The sequence below is a fragment of the Rhincodon typus genome, chromosome 31 (genome assembly GCF_021869965.1).
Source record: "Rhincodon typus isolate 14 chromosome 31, sRhiTyp1.1, whole genome shotgun sequence".
NCBI lineage: Eukaryota > Metazoa > Chordata > Chondrichthyes > Orectolobiformes > Rhincodontidae > Rhincodon > Rhincodon typus.
Window position 1 is genome coordinate 13,372,180 of NC_063362.1, and position 27,653 is coordinate 13,399,832.

At 42.5% G+C, this 27,653-nt stretch overlaps 1 protein-coding gene across 4 annotated transcripts in view; it reads left to right on the top strand.

The window, feature by feature from the left end:
- The window catches only part of prkcz (protein kinase C, zeta), a 400,034-nt gene that overhangs the window by 335,638 nt on the left and 36,743 nt on the right, over positions 1-27,653 (top strand). For all 4 annotated transcript variants that reach the window (XM_048615094.1, XM_048615093.1, XM_048615092.1 and 1 more), the window contains one exon: positions 13,044-13,159. In XM_048615094.1, coding sequence (XP_048471051.1) covers positions 13,044-13,159 — 116 coding nt within the window. The remainder of the gene's footprint in view (positions 1-13,043; positions 13,160-27,653) is intronic.

Below are 27,653 nucleotides of genomic sequence, written 5' to 3' on the forward strand. Positions count from 1 at the left end.
ATGGGCATCGCTAGCTGGCCAGCATTTATTGCCCATCCCTAATTGACGTTGAGAAGGTGGTGGTAAGTTGCCTTCTTGAAATTTGGCAGTCCGTGTGGTCCAGGTTTATCCACAATGCCCTTGGAAAAGGAATTCCTGAATTTTGATCCAGCGACAATGAAGATAATGGTGAAATATTTCCAAGTTAGGATGGTGAGTTGCTTGGAGGGGAGCTTGCAAGTGGTAGTGTTGCCGTGTATCTGCTGCCCTCGTCCCTCTGTATGGAAGTGGTCATGGGTTGGGAAGGTGCTGTGTAAGGATCTTTGTTGAATTTCTGCAGTGTCTTGTCGATAGTAGCAGTGTGTACTGATGATCGGTGGTGGAGAAAGAGAATGCTTGCAGATGTGGCTGCTTTGTCCTGGATGGTGTCAAGCTTCTTGAGTGTTGTTGGAGCTGCACATATCCAGGAAAGTGTGGAGTATTCTAGAACACTCCTGACTTGTGCCTTGTAGAGGGTGGACAGGCTTTGGAGACTCAGGAGGTGAGTTATTTGCCGCAGTATTCCTAGCCTCTGACTTGCTCTTGTAGCCACTATGTTTTGATGGTGAGTCCAGTTGAGTTTCTAATTAATGGTAACCCCAAGGATGTTGATAGTGGGGGATCTCCGTGCTGGTAACACCATTGAATGTCAAGGGATGGTGATTAGATCATTTCTTACTGGAGATGGTCATTGTCTAGCATTTGTGTGGCGCAAATGTTACTTGATGCTTGTCAGCCCAAGCCTGAATATTGTCCAGATCTTGTTACATTTGAACATGAACTGCTTCAATATTTGAGGTGTTGTGAATGGTGCTGAACATTGTGCAACATCAGTGAATATCCCCAGATCTTATGGAGGGAAGATCATTGAAGCTGCTGAAAATGGTTGGGTCTAGGACACTACCCTGCGGAACTCCCGCAGAGATGTCCTCAAGCTGCGATGACTGACCTCCAACAACTACAAGCTTCTTCCTATATGCAAGGTATGACTCCAACCAGTGGAGAGTTTTCTCCCAATAACAATTGATTCCAGTTTTGCGTGGGTTCCTTGATGCCATACTTGCTCAGATGCGGCCTTGATGTCAAGGACTGTCACTCTCCCCTTGCCTCTGGAATTCAGTTCTTTTGTCCATGTTTGAACCAAGACTAATGAGCTCAAGAGCCGAGTGGCCTCAGCGGAACCCAAACTGGGCATGGTAGAGCAGGTTATTGCTGAACAGGTGCTGCTTGACAGCACTATTGATTACACCTTCCACCATTTTACTGATGATCAAGAGAAGACAGATGGGTGATAATTGTCCTGTTTGGATTTATCCTGTTTTTATGTACAGGACATACCTGGGAAATTTTCCACATTGCCAAGTAGATACCTGAGTTGTAACTCTACTGGAACAGCTTGTCTGGAGCGCAAATCTTCAGTACTGTTGCTGGAATGTTGTCAGGGCCGATAGCCTTTGCAGCATCCAGTGCCTCCAGCCGTTTCTTGATACCACCTGGAGTGAATCAAATTGGCTGAAGACTGGCATCTGTAATGCTGGGGATCACTGGAGCAGATTAAAATGGATTATCCACTTGGCACGTCTGGCTGAAGATTGATATGAATGCGTCAGAATTCTTTGGTATTTATGTGTTGGGCTCCTCCATCATTCAGTTTGGGGATATTTGTGAAGCCCGCCTCCTCCAATGAACAGTTTAATTGTCCACCACCATTCATGACTAGACAGGTAGGACTGTAGGACTTAGATTTGATCTGTTGGTTGTGGGATCGCTTAGCTCTGTCCATCACTTGCTGTTTATGCTTTTTGGCATGCAAGTAGTCCTGTTTGGTAGCTTCACCAGGTTGACACCTCCTTTTTAGGTGTGACTGGTGCTGCTCCTGGCATGTCCACCTGCACTCTTCTTTGAACCAGGTTTGATCTCCCAGCTTGATGGTCATGGTTGAGTCAGGGTATGCCAACCCATGAAGTTGCAGTTTGTGCTGGAGTATAATTCTGATATAGATGGCCCATAGTGCCTCATGGATGCCCAGTGTTGAGTTGCTAGTTCTGTTTGAAGTCTGTCCCATTTAGCACAGTGATACCACACAACACTATGGAAGGTATTCTCAATGTGAAAGCGGGACGTCATCTCCACAAGGACTGTGCAGTGGTCACTCTCCCCAATACTGTAATGGACAGCTGCATCTCCAGCTGGCAGATTGGTAAGGATGATATCAAGTATATTTTTCCCTCTTGGTTGCCTCACCACCTGCTGCAGACCCAGTCTAGCAGCCATGTCAATCAGTAGTGTTGCTGCTGAGCCACTCTTGGTGATGGACATTGAAATTCCCCACCCAAAGTACATTTTATTCCTTTGCCACACTCGGTGCTTCCTCCAAGTGTTGCTCAACATGGAGGAATACTGATTCATCAGCCGCGAGAGAACAGTGCATGGCAACCAGCAGGAGATTTCCTTGCCCATATTTAACCTGAAGCCATGAGACTTCATAGAATCCGGAGTCAATGTTGAGGACTCCCAGAGCGACTCCCTCTCAACTGTACATCACTATGTCGCCATCTCTGGGTCTGTTCTACCAGTGGCACAGGACATATCCAGGATGGTGGTAATGGTGTCTGAGACCTTGTCTGTAAGGCATGATTCCCTAAGTATGTCTGTGGCAAGATGCTGCTTGACTAATTTGTGAGACAGCTGTTCCAATTTTGGCACTAGGCCTCAGATATTAGTAAGGAGGATTTTGAAGGGCTGACAGGGCTGTTTCTGCCATTGTCTTTACCGGTACCCAGGTGAATGCCCGTTGGTCCATCTGGTTTCATTTCTTTGTCGAGACTTCATAGCGATCAATACAATCGAGTGGATTGCTAGGCCAGTTCAGAGAGCAATTGAGAGTCAGCCACATCGTTGTTCATCGGGAGTCACATGGACGTTAGACCAGGTAAGGATGATAGTTTCACTCCCTAAAGGAACCAGATGGGTTTTTCCTGACATTCAACAATGGTTTCATGGTCATCATTAGAATTTTAATTCCAGATTTTCTTTTAGTGAATTCAAATTCACCGTGTGAATCTTCTGTGGTGAGATTCAAACCTGGGTCCCACGACATTAGCTGAGTTTCTAGAATGATCGTTCAGTGATAATACAACCAGGCCACCACCACCTCATCACGCTCTTGTATTTTTTTTAAAATGCAGTGATTGGGAACCATGTTTTTTTTCATTTTCACCTGCAAGTATTATTCGGAAACTTCATTTCCGTTGTTCTATTGGAAAAGAATGCAGACTTTTTGAGGTCTTAGTAGGTCCTTTTGGATCTTCTAGCTATATTTACTCACAGCACCTGATTACACAAAAGCCATTCTGAAAGACTGATATTTCATTACTTTCTGAAAACCAGTGCTGTTTTATGACATCAACTCTGTGTAACATTGTGGAAGCAGCAAATGGGTTCTGGTTTCCCACACCAATCCACTGTGCTGGTGAATGATGTGGGATATGGGGAGGATTCTGAGAATAAGTCAAAATCAGAAGAAGTAACTAAAAAGTTTACAAACAAGTTAAGCTGATTTTAAAAATTGTTGCTTTGGTTTACATACTGAAAAGTGGAATAGACATTGGCCAATATATGATGTTGATAGAAGGATTTTTGTAGTGAGAACAAAATGCATATTTTGCCTTTTAAATGCATTTCTGCTGATGCCTATTATGGTTGAGTAAATGGCAGAGAGAAGTGATGCACTCAGCACCACTGAGATAATGAAAGAACGAAATCACATTTTGTAAAAATTTAAAATATAACACTGTATGCATTTCCTGAACAAGACAGAGATCAGTGTTCAGGAAAATTTATTGTGGCCAAAGTTCTCTGTAGACAGTGCAGAAATTCAGAAGTTCAACAAAAAGGTTGCCGTCAAGTCAGACCCTCTGAGATGCTGCATGTGCAAAATAATTTGAAGGGGCCACTAACACACAAAATGTTAGCAGGTACACTGAATGTGGTATCTTGATTTAAGCGTAACTGCATTTCTTCTCCTTCCCCCTTGTTCTTCATCCCCTTCAAACTACAGAATGATGTATTATATTTTGTGTTTTCCTTCCCTTCAACCTGTAATCTTCAGTCTTTTAAAAGTCAAATTTGATATTAACCTAATTACTCCTTTTGCACCTGCCTTTTTTCTCTTCAGTGCTAATTTTTTTTTGTGTATTTAAACTGAGTACTTTGATTTCTCAATTTCTGGCAAACGTGCAAGCATTTTAACTCCTGAAATTGATGACATTACAAACAGGGTGACAGAGCACAATAATTAGGTTGATGAAAATGTGGATTATTTCAGGTTTGATCTTAGCCTAGATTATTGAATTGAAAACTTACTTTGAATGGCACTAATTCCAGTTGACTGTGAGTTTGTAACACAAAACAAACATTAAATTTACAAATTTGAGTCTGCACATAATACCAGATTAAAGAGACCTTAGATGACCCAGGACGTCTCTGCAGAAATTGAGGTGGTTAACTCGGCCCAACTATCTTCAGCTACTTTATCAATGACTATTCCTCCATCATAAGCTACTAACCAAGGGTCTTGTTCCAAACAGTTTCCAAACCCATGACATTTACTACTTAGAACAAGATCAAGGGCAGAATTGAAGGGATCATCATCTGCAAGTACTATTTCAAGTTGCACAATATCTGACTTGGGAAGGGAATTTTAGCTAAAACTGTACAAGGCACTGTATCAACCATGCGTGGAATACTGTGATCAGTTTTGGTCCCCTTATCTAAGGAAAGATAGATTGGTATTGCAGGCAGTCCACCGAAGGTTCTCTAGGCTGATCCTGGATCTGGAGGGACCCTCTTAAGAGGAAAGGTCAAGTAGGTTGGGCCTGTACTCATTGGAGTTTAGAAGCGTGAGAGGTAACTTTTTGAAACATACAAGATTCTTGGAGGGCTTGATGGGTAGCTACAGAAAGATTGTTTGCTTCCCAGTGGGGAATAGTCTAGGAGCAGAGGGTGTCATCTCAGAATCAAGGATCACCATTATAGGACATGGTAAGGAGGTGGTGTCTGGAGCCCGCAAACAGAAAATTCTAAACTGACATGAAGCATCAGAAGAATGGACGTGCAATCCCTTTGCGCATTTTGCATCCCAGCACTCCCCTTCCTGGAAAAGAGGCCTGAACCGTCCCAATCCACCGCCACCTTCCTCCCCCTGGCTGAGCTTGTTTCACTTTGAATAACTTCTTTTTAACCCCCCTTACTTTCTTCAGGTCAAAGGGGTGGCCATGGGTACCCCCATGGGTCCGATTTATACCCGTCTCTTTGTGGGGCTCATGAACAATCCTTGTTCCAGTCCTACTCCGGTCCCTACCCACAACTCTTTCTCCAATACATTGATGACATCATCGATGCAGCTTCCCCCTCTCGTCCATGATTGGAAATGATCATCAATCATCCACCTCGCTCTCCGCTTCACCTGGATAATCTCTGACTTCTCCCTTCACTTTTTCAACATCTCTGTTTCTATTTCTGGGGATAGGCTGGCCACCAATACCCACTAAAAACGCACTGAATCCATAGTTACCTTGACTATTCGTCCTCACACCCTGCTTCCTGTAAATACTCTATTCCATTCTCCTAGTTCCTCCACCACCTCCTTTGCATCTGTTCTGATGATCCTCATTTCGACAAGGCGATCTCCCAAATATCCACCTTCTTCCTGAACTGAGGGTTCTCACCGCTGTGTCCGAATCATTTCTTGCACTTCAGCCCTTACCCCTTATCTTCCCTAAGAGAACAGCAATAGGATCCCTCTTATCCTCATTTGCACTTCAGCCCTTACCCCTTATCTTCCCTAAGAGAACAGCAATAGGATCCCTCTTATCCTCATCTATCATCCCACCAATATCCACGTCCAAAGGATCATTAGCTACTATTTCTGCCACCTCCAGTGGGATGCCAACACCAGTAAATTATTCATTTCCACTCCCTTATCAGCCTTTCCACAGGAGTGTTCTCTCCAGGAACCAGGGTCTACTCCTCCCCCACTCCCAACACATCCCCACAGCCCCATGGCACCTTCCCATGCAATCACAGAAGGTGCAACTCATGCCCGTTTATTTCCTCCCTCCTCACCATCCAAGGCCTCAGATGCACCTTCCAAGTGAAGCAACAATTTACCTGCAATTCACTCAATCTAGTCTACTGCGTTTGCTGCTCACAATGTGGCCTCTTCTACATTGGGCAGACACAGCACTGACTGGGTGACCGCTTTACAGAACACCGATGTTCTGTGAATGACTCTGAGCTTCCATTTGCCTGCCACTTCAAAACACCACCATGTTCCCTGGCCAACATCTCTCTCTCTGGGGCTTGCCACAATGTTCCAGCAAAGCTCAGCACAAACTAGAAGAGTACACCTCATTTTTTTGCTTGGGAGCCCTGCAACCTTCTGGACTCAATATTGCATTCAATAATTTCAGGGCCTAAGCATCTTTTGTCATGTCCTTACCCCAACTCCCACTCACCATGTTTTGTCATCACATGGATTGCTTCTACAAACAACCCATTGTCAGCCACTAACAATGCCCATTAGCAGCTGTTCATTCTCCCAAGCTGACCTTTACCCACTCCTTGTTCCTCTGTCCTTTGTCTGTTTCCTCTGTTTTTCGTTCTCTTTGGGTTCCATCTTCATCTATCATTTACTCCTTCCCCCTCCCCCTACCCCATCTTCAGCACATATGCCAACCTCTTCTTAGCTACAGTCAGTTTTGAAGAAGGGCCACTGAACCCGAGACTTTAATTTTGCTTTCCCTCCACAGATGCTGCCTGGCTTGCTGCGTGTTTCCAGCAATTTCTGGCTTCTGATTTTCAGCATCTGCAGTTCTTTGGGGTTTTGTTTTGGGAAATGGGCACAGTCTCAGAAAAGGGTGAACATTTAGGAGACATTGGTAAAGCATGAATTATACACTAGAAATATGTTTATGAATTGCCATCCAAATTTTGATCCTTCCAGCCCGTGGGTACTCCTGACAACCAGTAATCACAAGATAACTATCTTCATTGTGCTTCTTTTCATATAAACTTCCATATGCAGACAGCATATTGAAATGTGAATGATTTTGATGGTATTAAAGCTTCCAAGATGGACTTTTAAAGATCAAAATAAATTTTCTCAGAGATTGAATTGGCACTGACACAGTGCAGTTACGCACTAATCTCTTTTGTTGATACAGTCAGTGTGATTCAATGTTAGAAATTGTGTTAGAAGAAGGCATATGCCAATCAAATCCTAATCTTTTAATAGACCATAGATGCATTGCATTGTTGTCAACTCTCCTTAAATTAATTCAATAATTTTAAGCAAGTAAATCATCCAATTAAAATTTCACAATCAATTTTCAAATATTCTCTACACTGACCAAAGAAAGTATTGCTGGAGGAAAGGAAACACAAACTGGAAAAAGAATTCCAACAAAATGGGATTACATCCAGTGGTCTAAAGGTTACACATTTTGCTGAAGAGCCCTTATGTTGGACAGTTATTTACTTAGACATTTATATTGAAGCATATGCTATGATTGCCAAGTAGGCTGGCAAAATTAGCTTCCTGCTGAGTATGTGTGGTTGGCCACTTGCGCATGTGCAGATTACACCAATAACTTTTGATGTTCATAGCTTTTACCTAGGCTGTGAAACATCAACAGGGTTTTTGGGGTTGCAGCGATCACAAAGGGATGTCCCTGGCCACAATAAAGCAAGTTTTGGCTGGCAGCGGGGTTGATGTGGAGAAGCTCTGGTCCCAGAAAGGGAAAGGCGATAGCATAATAGCAATGCGTTAACCATGGGATAACGCTCTGGGGACATGGATTTGAATCCCATGGTGAAATCTGAATTCAATAAAAAAAAACACAACTGGCCTAATGTTCATTGTCATAAATATACATCTGGCTCATTCATCTTCTTTAAGGAAGAAAATTTGCCATCATTACTTGTTCTGGCCATCATGTGACTTTAGATCTACAATGATGTGGTTGACTTCTAAACTTCTGGGCACTTAAGGCTAGGCAGTAAATTGTGGCCAAGCCAGTAGTGCCGACATTCTGTGAAAGAATAAAAAAAATCTGGTTCAGTTTCAGGAGAGTAGACATGCACAAAATGACGAAGAAGGAAAGAGGACAGTGCTATTGAAAGGAAGAAGCCAACCAACAGGAAATGCAATGAAGAAGCCAGCAAAGAAATTAAAATGTTGAAAATGAAAAATTTGAAGGCAGAAACTCGTCTTGGACCCACAATGTTTCTCTGAACAGAGCTGAACCCACACAAAAAAAAATCCTAATCCTGCAGCATGCTCATTTTTAATGAATCTGAGAGCCAAATTATACAGATACTGAGTTTCTTATGAGTGTAAAGTTTTAGATCCCTACTCTGTTATAAAGGAAGATATTTTGCTTGACCTCTTGGTGCATGCACACAGTTTGCACCACCTAGAGGTGGCACAATTCACAGCCTTATTATAAATGTTCTTTCCAAGCATCAGTTCTCTGTAAATGTTGCCAAGAAGTGGAACAGTTGCTTTTATTAAGCATAGATAATATGAGCTTGCTCTAACAACCAAAACAAGTTAATTTTACACTTAAAAAGAATCTCAATTTAGCGATACAATTTCGGGAAAAGATGCTAAGCAATAAAACCCTTGGCTTTGGGGTTCATAACTCTTGGCTATTTCATCAGTTTTTGGGCAATTCTTCACACTGTAATCCTCAACTCGAAACAACAGACAAAATAATGTTTGCCAGCGCGCTCAATAATGCAACAAATTAATTCTACTGGACAACATGATAAATAGTTTTAACACTAGAAGACCAGAAGACATTAGTAGAATTCGGCCATTGAGCTCATAAAGTCTGCTCCACCATTCTTTCATGGCTGATATGTTTCTCAACCCCATTTTCCTGCCTTCTCCCTGTAACCCTTGATCCCCTTACTAATCAAGAATCTATCTAAAGTTTTCGAGAAGATTTGTAACTCGGTTGTGGATGAGGTTGTAGACATGATCTCCGAGCCAGTGCGTTTGGTTGCAAACGTTTCATCACCCTGCTAAGTAACATCATCAGTGTGCCTCCAGTGAAGTGTCAGTGTTCTGTCCTGCTTGTTCTTTATCTGCCTCAGTTTGCTGGGGTGGTTGGTATTACTTCCAGTTTTGTTTCTCAGTGGTTTTTACACGGGGTCTAATTCAATATGTCTTGTTGATGGAGGTCCAGTTGCAATACCAGGCTTCCAGGAATTCCCTGGTGTGTCTCTGTTTGGCTTGTGCGATTATCGATGTGTTGTTCACGTGTAGTGAGACAAGTGAAAATTTGTCATGTCTTTTGGTAGGTAGTTGGTGTTCATGTATCCGTATAGCCAATTTTCTTCCAGTTTGGCCTATCTAGTGTTTCTCACAGTCCTTGAATCGTATTTTGTATATTACCCCAGTTTTGCTGGTTTTGGGTATGGGATCCTTTGCATTCGACAGTAGCTGTTGTGGGGTGGTTGTCGGTTTGTGGGCTACTCTGATAACTAGGGATCTGAGTAGTCTTGTGGTCATCTCTGAAATATCCTGTATGGTACAGTAGGGTGATTAGTGAGTCTGGTCGTGTTGTGTCTTCCTATTGTGGTCTGTCTCGGAGGTAACGGTGGATTGTGCTTTTCGGGTATCCATTTCTTTTGAAGAGTCCGTATAAGTGTTCCTGTTCTGCTTTGCGTAGTTCCGGGTTGCTGCAATGTGTTGTGGCTCATTTAGATAGTGTCCTGATGCAGCTCCATTTCTGGGCATTGAGGTGATTGCTAGTGTAATTGAGTATTTCGTCTGTATGTGTGGTCTTTCTATACACGCTAGTTTGGAGTTCCCCATTGTTTTTGCATTCTACCATAATGTCCAGGAAGAGCAGTCGGTTGTTGTTCTCTTCTTTGGTGAATCTTTTCCCAGTAAGGATGTTGTTTGTGTCGGTGGGTTTCTTCTAGTTTTGTGCATTTAATAATCGTAAAGGTGTCATCTACATATCAGATCCAAAGTTTGGGTTGTATAGTGGGGAGTGCTGTCCGTTCTAATCTTTTGCGTTATTGCTTCTGCAATCAGCCCTCATTGGGGATCCCGTTGGTGTTCCGTTGATTTGTTTGTATATGCTGTCGTCAAAAGTGAAGTTGGTTATGAAGCACAGATCTAGTAGTTTCAGGGTGGTTGCCTGCTTACTTGATTCATCCAGTAGTGTGGTAATTGTTTCTTTGGCTAGGTTGATGTTTACGTTTATATCATTCTTGTAACACCCCCTCCACCCCCAAACTAGGACTCCTAAGTTCCTTTATGCTCCAGATTTTCAAAGCCTTCCCTATTTAGAAAATATTCTATGCCTCTATTCTTCCTACCAAAGTGCATAACCTCACACTTTCCTACGTTGTATTCCATCTGCTGCATCTTTGCCCATTCTTGGTCAAGGAGAATCCAAAGAACAAAAGAGTAACTAGGGAGAGAATAGGCCCCGAAATGATCAGCAAGGCCGCTTATGTGTGAAACCACAGGAGATGGGAGAGATGCTAAACAAGTATTTTGCATCAGTGTTTAATGTGGAGAAGGATATGGAAGCTAGAGAACTTGAGGAAATAAATAGCGACATCTTGAAAAATGTCCATAATACAGAGGAGATGGTGCTGGACGTCTTAAAATGCATAAAGGCAGATAAACCCCTGGGACCTGATCAGGTATACCCTAGAACTCTGTGGGAAGCTAGGGAAGTGATTGCTGAGCCCCTTGTTGAGATATTTGTATCATCTAAAGCCACAGACAAGATGCCAGGAGACTGGAGGTTGGCTAACATGGTGCCATTATTTAAGAAAGGTGGTAAGGAAAAGCCAGGGAACTATAGACCGGTGAGTCTGACATCGGTGGTGGGCAAGTTGTTGGAGGGGATTTTGAGTGACAGAATTTGCATGTATTTGGAAAGGCAAGGACTGATTAGGGGTAGTCAACATGGCTTTGTCTGTGGGAAATCGTGTCTCACTAACTTGATTGAGATTTTGAAGAACTGCCAAAGAGGATTGATGAAGGCAGAGTGGTGGACGTGATCTATATGGACTTCAGTAAGGCGTTTGACAAGGTTCCATATGGTAGACTGGTTAGATCAGATGGTATACAGGAAGAACTAGCCATTTGGACACAGAACTGACTCAAAGGTAGAAAACAGAGGTGGGTGGCGGAGGGTTGCTTTTCAGACTGGAGCCTATGACCAGCGGTGTGCCACAAGGATTGGTGCTGGGTCCACTGCTTTTCATCATTTATATAAATGATTTTGATGTGAACATAGGAGGAATGGTTAGTGCAGTTGACACCAAAATTGGTGTAGTGGACAGTGAAGAAAGTTACCTCCGAGTACAATGGGACTTTGATCAGATGGGCTGATGGACCGAGGAATGGCACATAGAGTTTAATTTAGATAAATGTGAGGTGCTGCATTTTGGAAAGGCAAATCGGGCAGGATGTGTACACTTAATGGTAAGGTCCGGGGGAGTGGTGCCGAACCATGAGACCTTGGTGTACAGGTTCATAGTTCCTTGAAAGACGAGTCACAGGTACACCGTCACAGGTCAGTGGATTTAGTATAGGAGTTGGGAGGTCATGTTGAGGCTGTACAGGACATTGCTTAGGCCACTTTTGGAATGCTGCATTCAAATTTGGTCTCTCTGCTATTGGAAGACTGGTGTGTAACTTGAAAGGGTTCAGAAAAGATTAACAAAGATGGTGCCAGGGTTGGAGGGTTTGAACTATAGGGAGAGGCTGAGTCGGCTGTGGCTATTTTCCCTGGAGCATCAGAGGCTGAGGGGTGACCTTACAGGGGTTTATAAAATCAAGAACGGCATGGATAGGGTGAATAGCCAAGGACTTTTCCCCAGGATAGGGGAGTCCAAAACTAGAGGGCATAGGTTTAAGATGAGAGGGGAAAAATTTAAAAAGGACCTAAGGGGCAACTTTTTCACACAGAGGATAGTGCGCATATCAAATGAGCTGCCAGAAGCGGGTACAATTACAACATTTAAAAGGCATCCGGATGGGTGTATGAATAGGAAGGGTTTAGAGGGATATGGGCCAAATGCTGGCACATGGGACTAGATTAATTTAGGCTATCTAGTAGGCATGGATGAGTTGGATCGAAGGGTCTATTTCCATGCTGTACAGCTCTATTGCTCTGTGACTCCTAGCCTGTCCACATCCTTCTGCAACCTCCCTACTCCTCAACAATACCTACCAGCTAGCTCTCTTTGTGTTATCTAAAAACTTAGCAACAATGTCCTACGTTCCTTCATCCAGATCATTAATGTATAACATGAATGGTTGTAGTCCCAACTCTGACCACAGCAGATCTCCACTAGTCACCAGCTGCCATCCTGATAAAGACCCCTTTATCCCTACACTCTGATCTCTGCCAGTCAGCCCAGTCCTCTATCCATGCCAGTATCTTGCCCCTAACATCATGGGCTCTTAACTTATTTAGCAGCCTCCTGTGCAGCATCTTGTCAAAGGCCTTCTGGAAATCCAAATAGATCATGTCCACTGGCTCTTCTTTGTCTAAATTGCTCAATACGTCCTCAAAGAATTCTAATAGATTAAACAGGCGTGACAACCCCTTGATGAAGCTGTGCTGTCTCAGTCACATGTTACTATGCACTTCCAAGTACCCTGCAATCTCATCCTGAATAATAGACTCTTAAAATCTTACCAAGACAGGCTTATAGTTTCTTTTCTTCCTGAGGACTTTGGTGTTTTTTTTCCCCTCATCTTCCATTTTTGTTATTCTCTTTTCTGTTGAAAGAATGCCAGATATGTTGACATCGTTTATCAAAGCTGGTGATGTTAAACTTCCATATCCCACAAGTGTGTTTTATACTATATTGGAAAATGTATTGTAACTTGTGTATTATGAATGGACTCTTTTTTTTTTTTCCCTGCATTCCTCTGATCTGTGTAACTGGTTCTGAATGACTTATTTTTCTTTTCTCAGTTGGAAAAGAAACAGGTGACTCCTCCATTTAAACCACAGATCACAGATGACTACGGCCTGGAAAACTTCGACACTCAGTTTACAAGTGAACCTGTGCAGCTTACACCAGATGATGAGTGAGTTTATCTATGTATATTTAAAATTTTCAAACTTTACTTATTGCCTCTGGAAGCTTTAGAATTACACATGTATTTAATTTAAAAGACTGTATATCACTGTGCCATGAACAAAAAATACTATTCCGATTCATAGAATTTGCTGAAATTAGTAAATTATAAACAAAAAATGTAATTTAATTTTAAGTTTGTGCAACACAAATATCTGTTTGATATAATAACTTCCTAAAAATAATCATGGATGATTATAGCCTATATGCTTATAGCTTATTTTCTGCAGTCAATTTCTGTAAAAGTGTATATGGCATGCTTCTTGGAGCATATGGTGGTAATGCTTTTTTCAGCTTCTTTACTGCTCATATTACTTATATTTCCCCTTCATGGAGAGATCAACAGTTTAAGTAAAGTAAGTATTATATTTTCCATAACATAGCTCAGATAAAAACTGACATTTTGATTATCATTACACATTAGCAGTGGATACTTGGGATTTTAATTTTAACAAATTGAGACTGAAGGCTCTCTAAACCTTGGAGAACACAGATATGACAAAGCAGTATTTTTATTTTAAGATTTAATTAAACTAATCTCAATATTTAATTTGAATCTGTAACACTATCTTCAGGTTTAATGCCTTCCTACCTGAAACTTAGTAATTTTCAGTACTGTGATGCAGCTGAAAAAATATCCCAGTAGCCTCAACTATCACCATAGCTCACGTATCTGTAACATTAATCGACCTGATTGGGAAACAGATCAAACCAGTTGAACAGTTTAGTCATTAGTTAGCCCTCTGTTGTGTTTTTTTTATATAGCTGTCAGTAAAGTGTTGAACCAGTGGAAAAGTTAACATAGGATGCTACATTGGTCAAAAAAATCCAAGCTGAGGCATGATGCTGCTTTCGTGTAACATTTTTTTTTAACGTTGAATTAAATATCTGAAAATTTATGTAACTCTCCTGTTTGCTGCTAAGACCACCTATTTCCACTTCCGTAACATCGCCTGAGTCTGCCTTAGCTTAGCTGCTACTGAAATCTTTATCCATGCCTGTTACTTCTAAACTTAACTATTTCACTACATTCTTAACCAGCTGCTCATCTTCTGTCCTCCATAAAGTAGCTGTAAAGTAATCAACTTATCCTTGGTTAAAGGTTTGTTTGTTGTGTGCAGTCCAATGGATACCAGCAACTTACCAGTACTTGAATCAAATGTCCATTCTTCACATTCTATCCTGTGGGCAGCAAAAAGTAATTTTCATTTATAAATTATAGCATTTTTAATATTGAAGAACATCGAAGTGCTTCAAAGGCATGGAGGATGCTGACAATATGCCAAAGATAATGAGGATAGGATCACAAGTATGCAAATATTTGGACAGAAGTGGGTCTTAAAAAGGACCTTGGAAAAAAGGAAGTGGAAAGTTTTCAGAATAAAAACTTTTTTTTTCCCAGCTGATCATGTAATTTAATGAATGCCATCTTGACCAAAGACATTTCCCTGAGAAGCCATTTTGATGACCAGTTCCACGAAACATGCCCAACTATTAGTCTTATTTAGGTCATACCAAAATGAGGATGACAGGTATTTAACAGGGAATATAGTTTTTGCCAGCAACAGATTTTATACACGAGAATGTGAAATTTAAACATGGGGCATAGGGATGCAAACGTAAGTCATCAGATAAGTTGATGCACAGTTTTAGTCTCCTTTCAGAAATGATATAATTTTGTTAGAAGCAGTTCAGGAAATGTTCACTAACTGATACCAGGATTGTGGGGTTTATCTGAAAAAAATTGGAAATGCCAGGAGTTTGGAAGAATGAGAGGGGATCTCATTGAAATACAAGATTCTGAGGAGACTTGACAGGATGGATGGTGAAAGAATGTGAGAGATCAGAAACAAGAGAAACAGTTTTCAAATGTTGGCCTTCCCATTTAAGATGGAGATGATGAGGATTTTTTTTCTGAGGATAGGGAGTTTTGGAATTCTTGCACGCAGAGAGATGGAATCGAGATTGTTGGCTGCTTTTAAAAGTATAGATACATTGATTCACTTGTTCGTCAAGAATCTAAGGTTATTGGAAGCAGGTGGGATTGTTAATGCCACAATCACATGAGCCACGATCTTGTTAAATTAAGTGGTGGAGCAGGTTGGAGGGACAGAGTGTAATATCCTTGCTTCTAATTGCATATTTGCCTGAATCTTAAAAACATGAAGACTTGCATTTATGGATCTTTTAGGACCACTAGATTTCTCAAAATGTTTTACAGCCAATGAAGTAATTTTGAAACAGTCACTGTTGTAATGTAGAAAATGCCAACGCTAATTTGCATGTAGTAACCTCCCATAAACAGCCATGTGAAATGATCAAATAATCTTTTCTTTTGTGATGTCAAATATCGATGAGGCATAAGTATTGGTCAGGATGCTGGGAATAACTCAGCACCTAGGATAATGCTATGGAATCTTTTACACTACTGAGGCTGTACAATTCCTTCTGCATTTGTTCAGACAGGATGGAAATAAGCAGGGCATCACAGTCCACCTATTTCAAAGACCAATTAATAAAATTAATCAATCAATCACTGTACCAACATACAACTAACCTCAGCAGAGTCTAACCTTGGCTCATAATCAGTCTTTCCCCTGAACTCTGCAGCCCAAGTAAACATCACTGCAGCTGTTGAGAACATTGATCAGATGGTCTGGGGCTGTTCTAATATTTCTGTCGAGTGGAGTCTAATACCAAGTTGGGTTTGGGTAGGAGTCTAGGCTTCTGGCATCAGGAAGGTCAATTGGTACCTGAGCAGGGGATGTGACTTGCTGATGCCTGATGTGGGATATGTCAGATAATACCCGAATAAGGGTTATTTTTGGCTAGCAATGAATTCTGGTCATCCGCAATATCAGGTGGTACCCAAGCACAGGCTGTGATTCTCTCCCAGTCATCATTGGCAAGAGCTAACGCACTGTTGGAATGGTCATGAATGCCCACATGGGCCCCAGTTATGCCTGTCTCTTTGTGGGATACATGGAGCATTCCTTGTTCCAATCCTACTCCAGTCCCCACCCACAACTCTTTACCCAGTACATCAGTGACATCATTGGTGCTCCTTCCACTCTAATCCGATTTTGCTTCCAATTTCCACCCGCTCTCACCTTCACCTAGTCCATTTCTGACTCCGTTCCCTTCCTTGACATCTCTGTTTCCATTCTGGGGATAGTCTGGCTAACAATATCCACTACAAACCTACCAATTCCCACTACAAATCTACCAATTCCCACACTGTGACTATGTATCCTCACACCTTGCTTCCTGGAAAGACACTATTACATTCTGTCAGTTTTTTTCCGTCTCTATTGCATCTGTTCTAATGATGCCAGCTTTTATGAGAGGCACACTGAATAATCCACCCTCTTCGTCAACCAAGGATACCCCACCGCTATGGTTGACGGGGCTCTCAGCCGTCTCCAACCCATCTCCCACACTTCAGCCCTCACCCCTTCTCTTCCCTCCTGCAACATTAATAGGGTCCCTCTGGTCCTCATTTACCACCTCACCAACATCCACATCAAAAGGATGATTAGACACTGATGCTGCCACTAGGCGCACATTCCTCTCCCCTCCACCCCTTGTCAGGCTTCTACAGGGGCCATTTCCTCCAGGACACATTCGTACACTGTTCGTCCACTCTCAACACTTGCCCACGTAATGACAGAAGGTGAAATACCTGTCCATTTACTTCCTCCCTCCTCACTATCCGAGGCCTCAGACACCTTCCAGATGAAGCAGCCATCTATCTGCACTTCACTCAATCCAGTCTGCTGTATTCACTGCTCACCACATGGTATCCTTTACATGGGGAGACAAATGCAGACTGGGTGACCGCTTTGCTGAGCGCCTACATTTTGAACACAAAAATGACCCTGAGCTCCTGTTGCCTGCCACTTCAGCACGCCAATATCTTGGTCTCGGGCTTGCTGCAGTGCTTCAGCATAAGTCAATGCAAGCTGGAAGAACAGTGGGACCCTTCAGCCTTGGGGCTCAAAATCAAATTCAATAATTTTGGGTCCTTAGCATCATTTTCCATGCCCTTACCCCAACCACCACACACCAGGCCTTGTCATCACGTGGGCTGTGACTACAACCATCCTATTGTCAGCTAGTAATAGTTGCAATTAGCAACTATTGATTCCCCTAGGATGACCTTTACCCATTCCTTTGTCTGTCCATTTGTTGTTCTGTATCTTGGGCTTCATCTCCACCTATCATTTACTCCTCCCCCCAAATATATACACCAACTTTTCCCTAGCTATAATCAGTTCTGGAGAAGGGCCACTGGACCCAAAACACCGACTTTGCTTTCTCTTCATAGATGCTGCCAGACCTGCTGAGTTTTCCCAGCCATGTCTGTTTTTGATATTGCTGGCATGCTTTCTTTGGCCACCATGAGATTAAGGCCAATTCCAGAGGAGTCCCAACCGTTCCAAGAAGTTTGGCAACGTAAAAATAACACAGTGCATCATTCCCTCAATACTGCATTGGAGTGCCAGCTTGATTTTAACAATCTGGAATAAAATTTCAACCCAAAACTTTGTATCACAGGCAAGTGTAGAAAAAAAGGATACCTGTAGTAGATGAAGTTTATTCTGAATAGCTGATTGGAACTCAGCTAGGAGAACAGGGGTAAAGCAGATCAGGAGGTCAAAAAGCATAGTCAAGAATTTCAGCGATAGATTGTTAGAGTTTGGAATAGATGAATGCCATGTTGGAGTTTGAAGTAGGATCTGTTTGTCATGGAAAATATACAGGGCTGATTTGAGGCCTGATGTGGGTGAACATGGAGGCAGATAGGTGCAGTTTGCTGACTCAGTCCTACTTTTGGGCCAATTTACCCAGGGTAGGTTTGTAAGCAGCAGGCAGACGTTTAACACTGCCTGAAGATCACTTAAGACCTATTATTGGGCAAATTTTGGAGAATCATTGGTGGGTGACTGTGTGTTACACCATGAATAGAATTGAATTCCAGCAAAAAGTGTCTCACTCACTGGTTTGGAGGGCAAAGTGAGAGCCCTGTCATGTGCTTTGAGGAAGGCCACCATGTCCACTGCCATTTAGTCACTTGCCCAGTAGACTTTCCCCGCAGTCATGGTCCCAGACCTGCCAGCCAGCAGGTCTTCATTGCTATCAATACCACAAGGGAGCCATGGATGCTGCAGCATTGCATATGGTAGTGGCCTAAAATCAGCAAGGGATCCAGGCTACAGGTGAGCAAGGTGTGCTCTCAGTGAGCACTTGATGCTGGGAGTGATGCAGGCTCACCCTTTGAAGAAGGGCATCACTGGCTAGGCCAGCATTTATTGCCCATCTCTAATTGCCTACAGGGCAGGTAAGAGTCAAACACATTTGTGGATTCACATGTGGGTCAGACCAGTTAAAGATGGCAGTTTCCTTCCTTAAAGGACGTTAGTGAACCACATGGGTTTATCCAACAATTGACAATAGTTTAATGGTCATCATTTGGACTTTCATTTCCAGAATTTTATTGAATTCAAATTCCAACACCGACCATGGTGAGATTCACACCCAGGTCCCCAAGAACATTACGTGGGTCTCTAAATTAACAGTCCAGTGTTAATACCACTAGACCATCACGTCCCCACAAATGGACTTCATGTTTCCTGCTTTTTGGACTTGCCGTGTCGCCAACTGACCCCCCACTGCTGGTTGAATAACAGTGTCAATGGGATCAGACACTTGACCTTAACTACCCACTTAAGGGCCTCAGCACGATGGTGGGAAGTCCATCCACAAGCCTTTCTACCCCACAAATCTGGGCAGAAGTAAGAAGTTGATGGAATCCACACCTGATGGCCTCCCACCTCGTTTAATGCCTCTCTGCCTCCAGAAGCCCAGAGACAGCAATAAATTATGTCCAATGCCAGTTTCTGATGACATTTAACCCTGGCACTGGTATCTTGAGGCCCAGAAAAAAAATCCTGCTGGTACGGTCAAAAGTCCAAAAGTGAGTCAAAGATGGCACTAAGATAGTAAATAGTCTTCTTCAGCCTGAAACAATGGCCAGGGAAGTTTGGAGTTCATTATAATTGAATGCATGTGGTGACAGAGGCTGGAATTGACAGCTTAAGTCTAACTTGTATTTGGAGGAAGAGATGATGGAAGCAGGCTAGGTGGATTGGCCATGCTAAATTGCCCGTAGTGTTCAGGGATGTGTAGATTAGGTGGGTTATAGGGAGATGGGTCTGGGTGGGATGCTCTGAGGGTTGGTGTGGGTTTGTTGGGCCGAAGGACCTGTTTCCACACTGTAGGGATTCTATGATCCATCTAATAAAAATAACATGGAAAAATGTGAGCTTGTCCACTTTGGCAAGAAAAATACAAAAGGTTCATATTATTTAAATGGAGATAGATTGAGGAGGGAACTTTGTCAAATGTCTTCTGGAAATCAAAGTACCATACATCTACCAGTTCACCTTTATCTATGTTGCTTGTTGCTTCTCAAGGAGCCTTACTAAATTAGTCAAACATGATTTCCCTTTCTCAAAACCATATTGACTCTGCTTGATTGCATTAAGATGACCCAAGAATCCTGCTACAAAATCCGTAATAATAGATTCTAGCCTTTACCTAAGACAAATATTAGGCTCATCAGCCTGTAATTTCCTGCTATGTCTCCTCCTTTCTTGATTAATAGAGGGATGTTTGCCTAATACCAGTTTCTTGGGACCTTGCAAGATTCTAGGGAAACTTTGGAAAATTTGGGTCTCATCTTGTAGGAGAAGATGAGCCACAAGAATTTCACCTGAAGTGATGGATAGCTTTATTTAAAATCTCATTGTTTTAACAGAGCATGGTTTAAAATTTAACCTATAGTTGCTCATCGCAAATTTCACATTTCCGAGAGTGAAATGAGATTTTCTACTTGGAAAGTCTCACCATCAGCACACTTCATTAGAAATCCAGTAATAATTGTTAACACTTGACTTCGCCCCCACAGAGTGTTCTGTTTAAAAGGCATGGTCTGAATAAATTCCTGAGCCTATAGTATAAGGAAGCTGAAGATAGTTTTTAATGCATTCATGTGAAATTAATATTAGTATACAAAAATGCTGATTCAAAAAGTAATTGGGCTATCCGGATCTAGAAAGTCCCAGTTTTGTTTCCCTGCATGCCAGACTAACTGATAGCCAGTAGTTAGCTTTGGTACTCCTCCATTAGGAAAGGGAAAACCAGCCAGAATTCCAATTCCTGTTCATTGTCTAGTTTTGTCATGAAAATTATGAAAAAATATTATGGACTACTTCATGGAAATTAAAGCCATGACTAATGAATGCCAAGCTTGATTTTGAACCTCGGATTATCTCGATGATTTTCTACTTAATTGCATCGACAGCATAGATCAGGGAGCAAATAATTGTTCACGTTGTCACTCAAACATCAGGTTCTCATGTTTGAATAATCATTTTTAAATTCTGATTGATTGCCGAGCCTCACCTATGAATAGCCAATTCAGCAAGGTAATGGGAACCGCAATACATATGCAATTATGCCCAGTAAATTAATGGTGTCTGCTAATAACTGCAGGACAGTATCGCCCATCAAGCTAACAGACTGGCACTACATTTGGGACCATACTCCAGCAGGAGTCAGAGAAGAAGAGACATTCATTCATTCATTATAGTTTTATCTAATTTTTAATGCTAATAATTAGACAGACAAAGGAAAATAACTTTTTGTGGAAGGTGAAGACTGAAAGATAGACAATTTAAAGCAAGCGCCACATATAATTTCAAAATCAAAAACTCTCAAAACACTTACTGCTTTATCAGCTCTAATGCAATTCTTCCAGCTTAAGCTTCACAAAATCCTTGTATGCACTTTTCTGAGCCCATTAGAAAAGCTAAGATCATCAAAATGACTAAACAAAAAACATACAGTCAGCAAAACGTGAACAATGTCCTTATTTACATTTTTAGATGCTGTTGCCAAAAAAAGTTTTGATAATAGCACAAATAATTGTGTATCTTCTATATTTTCATTCCATCTATCTGCTTTGCTCCCCCACACAGGCAATATCATTTAATGTTAAATTGCAAGACCCAATCCTGGATCCAGTATGCTGACTCCCTCACTGTGTAATAGACTGTATATTCAAAGCTCTAAATCTTTCTTAATTGGTTGTCAATGTATCTTGTCACAAAACCAACATTCCAATGTTGCCTCAAGTCAGAGCACTTTGAAACGTGAATCTAGAAACATAACTGAGAATTCCAGAAAGGCGACATCTCAGAGGAGAGCAGCCAAAGCGGGACTCAGACTCTGGGACCGCTTTGCAGAACACCTACGCTCGGTTCGCAACAAACAACTGCACCTCCCAGTCGCGAACCATTTCAACTCCCCCTCCCATTCCTCAGACGACATGTCCATCCTGGGCCTCCTGCAGTGCCACAACGATGCCACCCGAAGGTTGCAGGAACAGCAACTCATATTCCGCTTGGGAACCCTGCAGCCCAATGGTATCAATGTGGATTTCACAAGTTTCAAAATCTCCCCTCCCCCCACCGCATCCCAAAACCAGTCCAGCTCGTCCCTGCCTCCCTAACCTGTTCTTCCTCCCACCTATCCCCTCCTCCCACCTCAAGCCGCACCTCCATCTCCTACCGACCAACCTCATCCCGCCCCCTTGACCTGTCCGTCCTCCCTGGACTGACCTATCCCCTTCCTAACTCCCTACCTACACTCACCTTTCCTGGCCCCATCCCCGCCTCTTCGACCTGTTTGTTTCCTCTCCACCTATCCTCTCCTCTATCCCTCTTCTATCCGCCTCCCACTCTCTCCCTATTTATTTCAAAACCCCCTTCCCCTCCCCCTTTTCTGATGAAGGGTCTAGGCCCGAAACGTCAGCCTCTCTGCCCCTATGATGCTGCTTGGCCTGCTGTGTTCATCCAGCCCTGCACCTTGTTGTCTCTGAACACTGCGGTCTGGTCTGGCAGCAGAGCCAGGGACTCCTGGTTGCAGTGGGGCAAGAGTGGAGACTCCTGTTATTGGCTAGGAGTGGCCGCAGCAGCAGCAGAATGGTAAGCCTTTGGATCCTATTAGTTACACAGAATAAAAAACATCTCTCTGGAGATCTAGGCCGTAGAGGTTGCTACGCAGAAAGACCGTTGTGTCTTTGCCAGCTCTTTAAAAAACCCAAAACTAATTCTGTTGCCTAATTCTCCCCATGTAGCCCTGAATAATATACCATCACTGCTTAAGCCTTAGTATAAACCTTGAGTACCACACTGTTTGTATGTTCAATTATGTTGCAGCAAAAAATTGCATCAAGAAAAAAGGATGTTGCCCGCACACATCGGAAGTGATTCAGAGCTCAAAAATCCAGTGTAAGGGCATGTGCAAGTTCCAGCGCGCAGATGTATTTGTGACAAAAACGAAAAATGTTTACAGGGGAGAAAGAAGGTGCATCTAGCCAGCACTGACTTATTTCTCAACACCATGGAGAGTACCTGGGCTCACAGCAGCATGTAGCTTTGTATTTGCACAGGGAGAGAAATTAAGGAATTGGCACTGAAGAAGTCTTGGAGTTGATAATCTTGAAAATCAAAATCATTGGTATATCAGAAGCTCTGCATTGTAGATCCATCTATTGTGACAATATCTAATCAATGGGCAGGCTGGGTTTTTTAAACAGAAACTATCTAGATTGCAGTTGCAAAGAGTTTTTTTTTTAATTTATGGGAGGTGGGCATTGCTGGGAGTTTCAAGATTTTGACTCAGCCAGAGTGAAGTAATGGTGATGTTCCAAGTCAGGATGGTGTGTGATTTAGAGAGGAACTTGCAACAGATAGTGCCCCATGCATCTGCTGCCTTTCGGAACACTAGTAAGTGTAATTTAGTTTACCCTCCAAGCTGCACACCAGCCTTACTTGGAAGTATATTGCCTTTCCTACACTCGAAACAACTGCAGCAAACTAAAGTGGCTTTTTGCCATCACCTACTCCAGGGTAATTGAGAACAGGCAATAAGTGCTACCTTAACCAATCATTCCCACATCCAATACAATACAACAAATACAAAAAAATGAGATGCAGTCAGACTGCACACTGACTTGCTGGTCAGAAGGATTAACACAGTTTTTTTTTACTGGTTATCAAATAACCAACTAGTGTACCTCTTCTTTCAGGGAGAGATAAATGAGGTCTTTTTGGTCAGACTAGCTCCAAGAAGACATAGCTGCCAGATATGGAGGATATGTTAACCTGATACCTGAGCCTTACTAGCTCATTGGCTTTTCAGGATAGAATTTGTGACTGACTAAACAGCTTTGGTGCATTATTGGGAGATCCATATAACCTTAAAAATTAATGCACTTGGTTGTACATGTTAGACAAACAACAAAAATATTAGCTGCGTCTGTTACATGGTTCTTGCTCGTAAAAGTGCAATGTTTCCGTTAATGTACTGACTGGCTTGACATGTCACATGGTGTTTGACCTCTACTGTAAATGTCTTGTCAGCAGTCTGTGGGAGCCATTAAAATACATGTCACTTGAAACATGGTGTCGGGGTAGTGAAGCTGAAAAAGTGCAGATCTTCAGAACTGTTAGAGAGCCATCAAGGAAGAGTTTTTTTTAAATCTGCAACTTTGAGTCAAAATGGGAGTGCAGATTCCACTCACTGCTGCAGAAGAAATGAAAGATCATTTGACAGCTGGAATTTCTTCCATTCAGTGCCAAGACTATAAAACCAGCAACATAATTAAAATTGTTGTTGTTCAAACCCTGCTATCAGTGCTGGGGAGTGGGGAATAAAATAATGTTCCAAATGACTGCAGCCTGGATCTCACTCAGAAGCAGAAAATCTAGACGGAGAGTTTCTGAAGCCCTTGATGACATGCAGTTTAAACCCCATATTGATTTTTATAATGAACAACATTGGTTCAGCTTTACAGCTCAAGAGGAGAGGGAAACTTAGTATGTGTCTGCACTGATGCAGATAGCTTAATCCTGAGTGTTTGGACAACTGGACAATTATTTCCAGATAGTTTTGTCACAGGCCATGTGAGCACAATCTGCCTAGAAAGGAGAAACCTACTCTTAAGAATGCATTTGAAATGTGCAGAAGATTTAAGATGATGGGAAAAGGGTGACAATTTGGTGGATGCAAAAGAGTGACAAATAAATTATTTTTAAGTCACATTAGTAACAAAGGGAACCAAGACAGTATCTTAAGAATGTCACTGTCATAAGGACTCACTGGTAATTTAGTTTGAGCTGCAAAATTACTCATTTAATAAAACCATTCAACAGTACCTGGGGAAATGTTTAACTTGTTTGAATAAATATTTTTATGAACATATAAAAACAGGTTTGGAAAAGACTAGCTTGTCCATTCAGCCTGACCTATGTTGTCGTGGTTTGACTTCAACACCTAAAGCAGCTCTGATTACAGGGGTAAACTGTTAAACATAGAACATAGAACATTACAGCGCAGTACAGGCCCTTTGGCCCTCGATGTTGCGCCAACCTGTGAAACCAATCTGAAGCCTGTCTAACCTACACTATTCCATTATCATCCATATGTTTATCCAATGACCATTTAAATGCCCTTAAAGTTGGCAAGTCTACTACTTTTGCAGGCAGGGCATTCCACGCCCTTACTACTCTCTGAGTAAAGAACCCACCTCTGAAATCTGTCCTATATCTATCACCCTTCAATTTGAAGCTATGTCCCCTCGTGCTAGCCATCACCATCCGAGGAAAAAGGCTCCCGCTGTCCACCCTATCTAATCCTCTGATCATCTTGTATGTCTCTATTAAGTCACCTCTTAACCTTCTTCTCTCTAACAAAAACAGCCTCAAGTTCCTCAACCTTTCCTCATAAGACTTTCGCTGCATACCAGGCAACATCCTGGTAAATCTCCTCTGCACATATTCCAATGCTTCCATATCCTTCCTATAATGCGGTGACCAGAACTGTACGCAATACTCCAAGTGCGGCCGCACCAGAGTTTTGTACAGCTGCAACATGACCTCATGGCTCCGAAACTCAATCCCTCTACCAATAAAACCTAACACACCGTACGCCTTCTTAACAACCTGGGTGGCAACTTTCAGTGATCTATGCACATGGACACCGAGATCTCTCTGCTCATCCACACTACCAAGAATCTTACCATTAGCCCAGTACTCTGTATTCCTGTTACTCCTTCCAAAGTGAATCACCTCACACTTTTCCGCATTAAACTCCATTTGCCACCTCTCAGCCCAGCTCTGCAGCTTATCTATGTCCCTCTGTAACCTGCAACATCCTTCCGCACTATCCACAACTCCACCGACTTTGGTGTCATCTGCAAATTTACTAACCCATCCTTCTACGCCCTCATCCAGGTCATTTATAAAAATGACAAACAGCAGTGGCCCCAAAACAGATCCTTGAGGTACACCACTAGTAACTGAACTCCAGGATGAACATTTCCCATCAACCACCACCCTCTGTCTTCTTACAGCTAGCCAATTTCTAATCCAAACCGCTAAATCACCCTCAATCCCATGCCTCTGTATTTTCTGCAACAGCCTACCATGGCGAACCTTATCAAACGCTTTACTGAAATCCATATACACCACATCAACCGCTTTACCCTCATCCACCTGTTTGGTCACCTTCTCAAAGAACTCAATAAGGTTTGTGAGGCACGACCTACCCTTCACAAAACCGTGTTGACTATCCCTAATCAAATTATTCCTTTCTAGATGATTATAAATCCTATCTCTTATAATCCTTTCCAACACTTTACCCACAACCGAAGTAAGGCTCACTGGTCTATAATTACCAGGGTTGTCTCTACTTCCCTTCTTGAACAAGGGGACAACATTTGCTAGTCTCCAGTCTTCTGGCACTATTCCTGTAGACAATGACGACATAAAGATCAAAGTCAAAGGCTCTGCAAACTCCTGTCTAGCTTCCCAGAGAATCCTAGGATAAATCCCATCCAGCCCAGGGGACTTATCTATTTTCACACCTTCCAGAATTGCTAATACCTCCTCCTTATGAACCTCAATCCCGTCTAGTCTAATAGCCTGTATCTCAGTATTCTCCTCGACAACATTGTCTATTTCCTGTGTGAATACTGACGAAAAATATTCATTTAGCGCCTCTCCTATCTCTTCGGACTCCACGCACAACTTCCCACTACTGTCCTTGACTGGCCCTAATCTTACTCGAGTCATTCTTTTATTCCTGACATACCTATAGAAAGCTTTAGGGTTTTCCTTAATCCTACCTGCTAAAGACTTCTCATGTCCCCTCCTGGCTCTTCTTAGCTCTCTCTTTAGGTCCTTCCTGGCTAACTTGTAACTCTCAAGCGCCCTAACTGAGCCTTCACGCCTCATCTTTACATAAGCCTCCTTCTTCCTCTTGACAAGAGATTCAACTTCTTTAGTAAACCACAGTTCCCTCGCTCGACCACTTCCTCCCTGCCTGACAGGTACATACTTATCAAGGACACGCAGTAGCTGTTCCTTGAACAAGCTCCACATTTCAATTGTGCCCAGCCCCTGCAGTTTCCTTCTCCATCCTATGCATCCTAAACCTTGCCTAATCGCCTCATAATTGCCTTTCCCCCAGCTATAATTCTTGCCCTGCGGTATATACCTATCCCTTTCCATCGCTAAAATAAACATAACCGAATTGTGGTCACTATCACCAAAGTGCTCACCTACCTCCAAATCTAACACCTGGCCTGGTTCATTACCCAGTACCAAATCCAATGTGGCCTCGCCTCTTGTTGGCCTATCTACATACTGTGTCAAGAAACCCTCCTGCACACATTGGACAAAAACTGACCCATCTAAAGTACTCGAACTATAGCGTTTCCAGTCAATATTAGGAAAGTTAAAGTCCCTCATAACAACTACCCTGTTACTTTCGCTCCTATCCAGAATCATCTTTGCAATCTTTTCCTCTACATCTCTGGAACTTTTCGGAGGCCTATAGAAAACTCCCAACAGGGTGACCTCTCCTTTCCTGTTTCTAACCTCAGCCCATACTACCTCAGTAGACGCGTCCTCATCAAATGTCCTTTCTGCCACCATTATACTGCCCTTGACTAACAATGCCACACCTCCCCCTCTTTTACCACCTTCCCTGATCTTAGTGAAACATCTAAACCCCGGAACCTGCAACAACCATTCCTGTCCCTGCTCTATCCATGTCTCCAAAATGGCCACAACATCGAAGTCCCAGGTACCAACCCATGCTGCAAGTTCACCCACCTTATTCCGGACGCTCCTGGCGTTGAAGTAGACACACTTCAAACCACCTTCCTGCCTGCCGGTACACTCCTGCGACCTTGAAACCTTGTTCATGACCTCACTACTCTCAACCTCCTGTACACTGGAGCTACAATTCAGGTTCCCATCCCCCTGCTGAATTAGTTTAAACCCTCCCGAAGAGCATTAGCAAACTCCCCC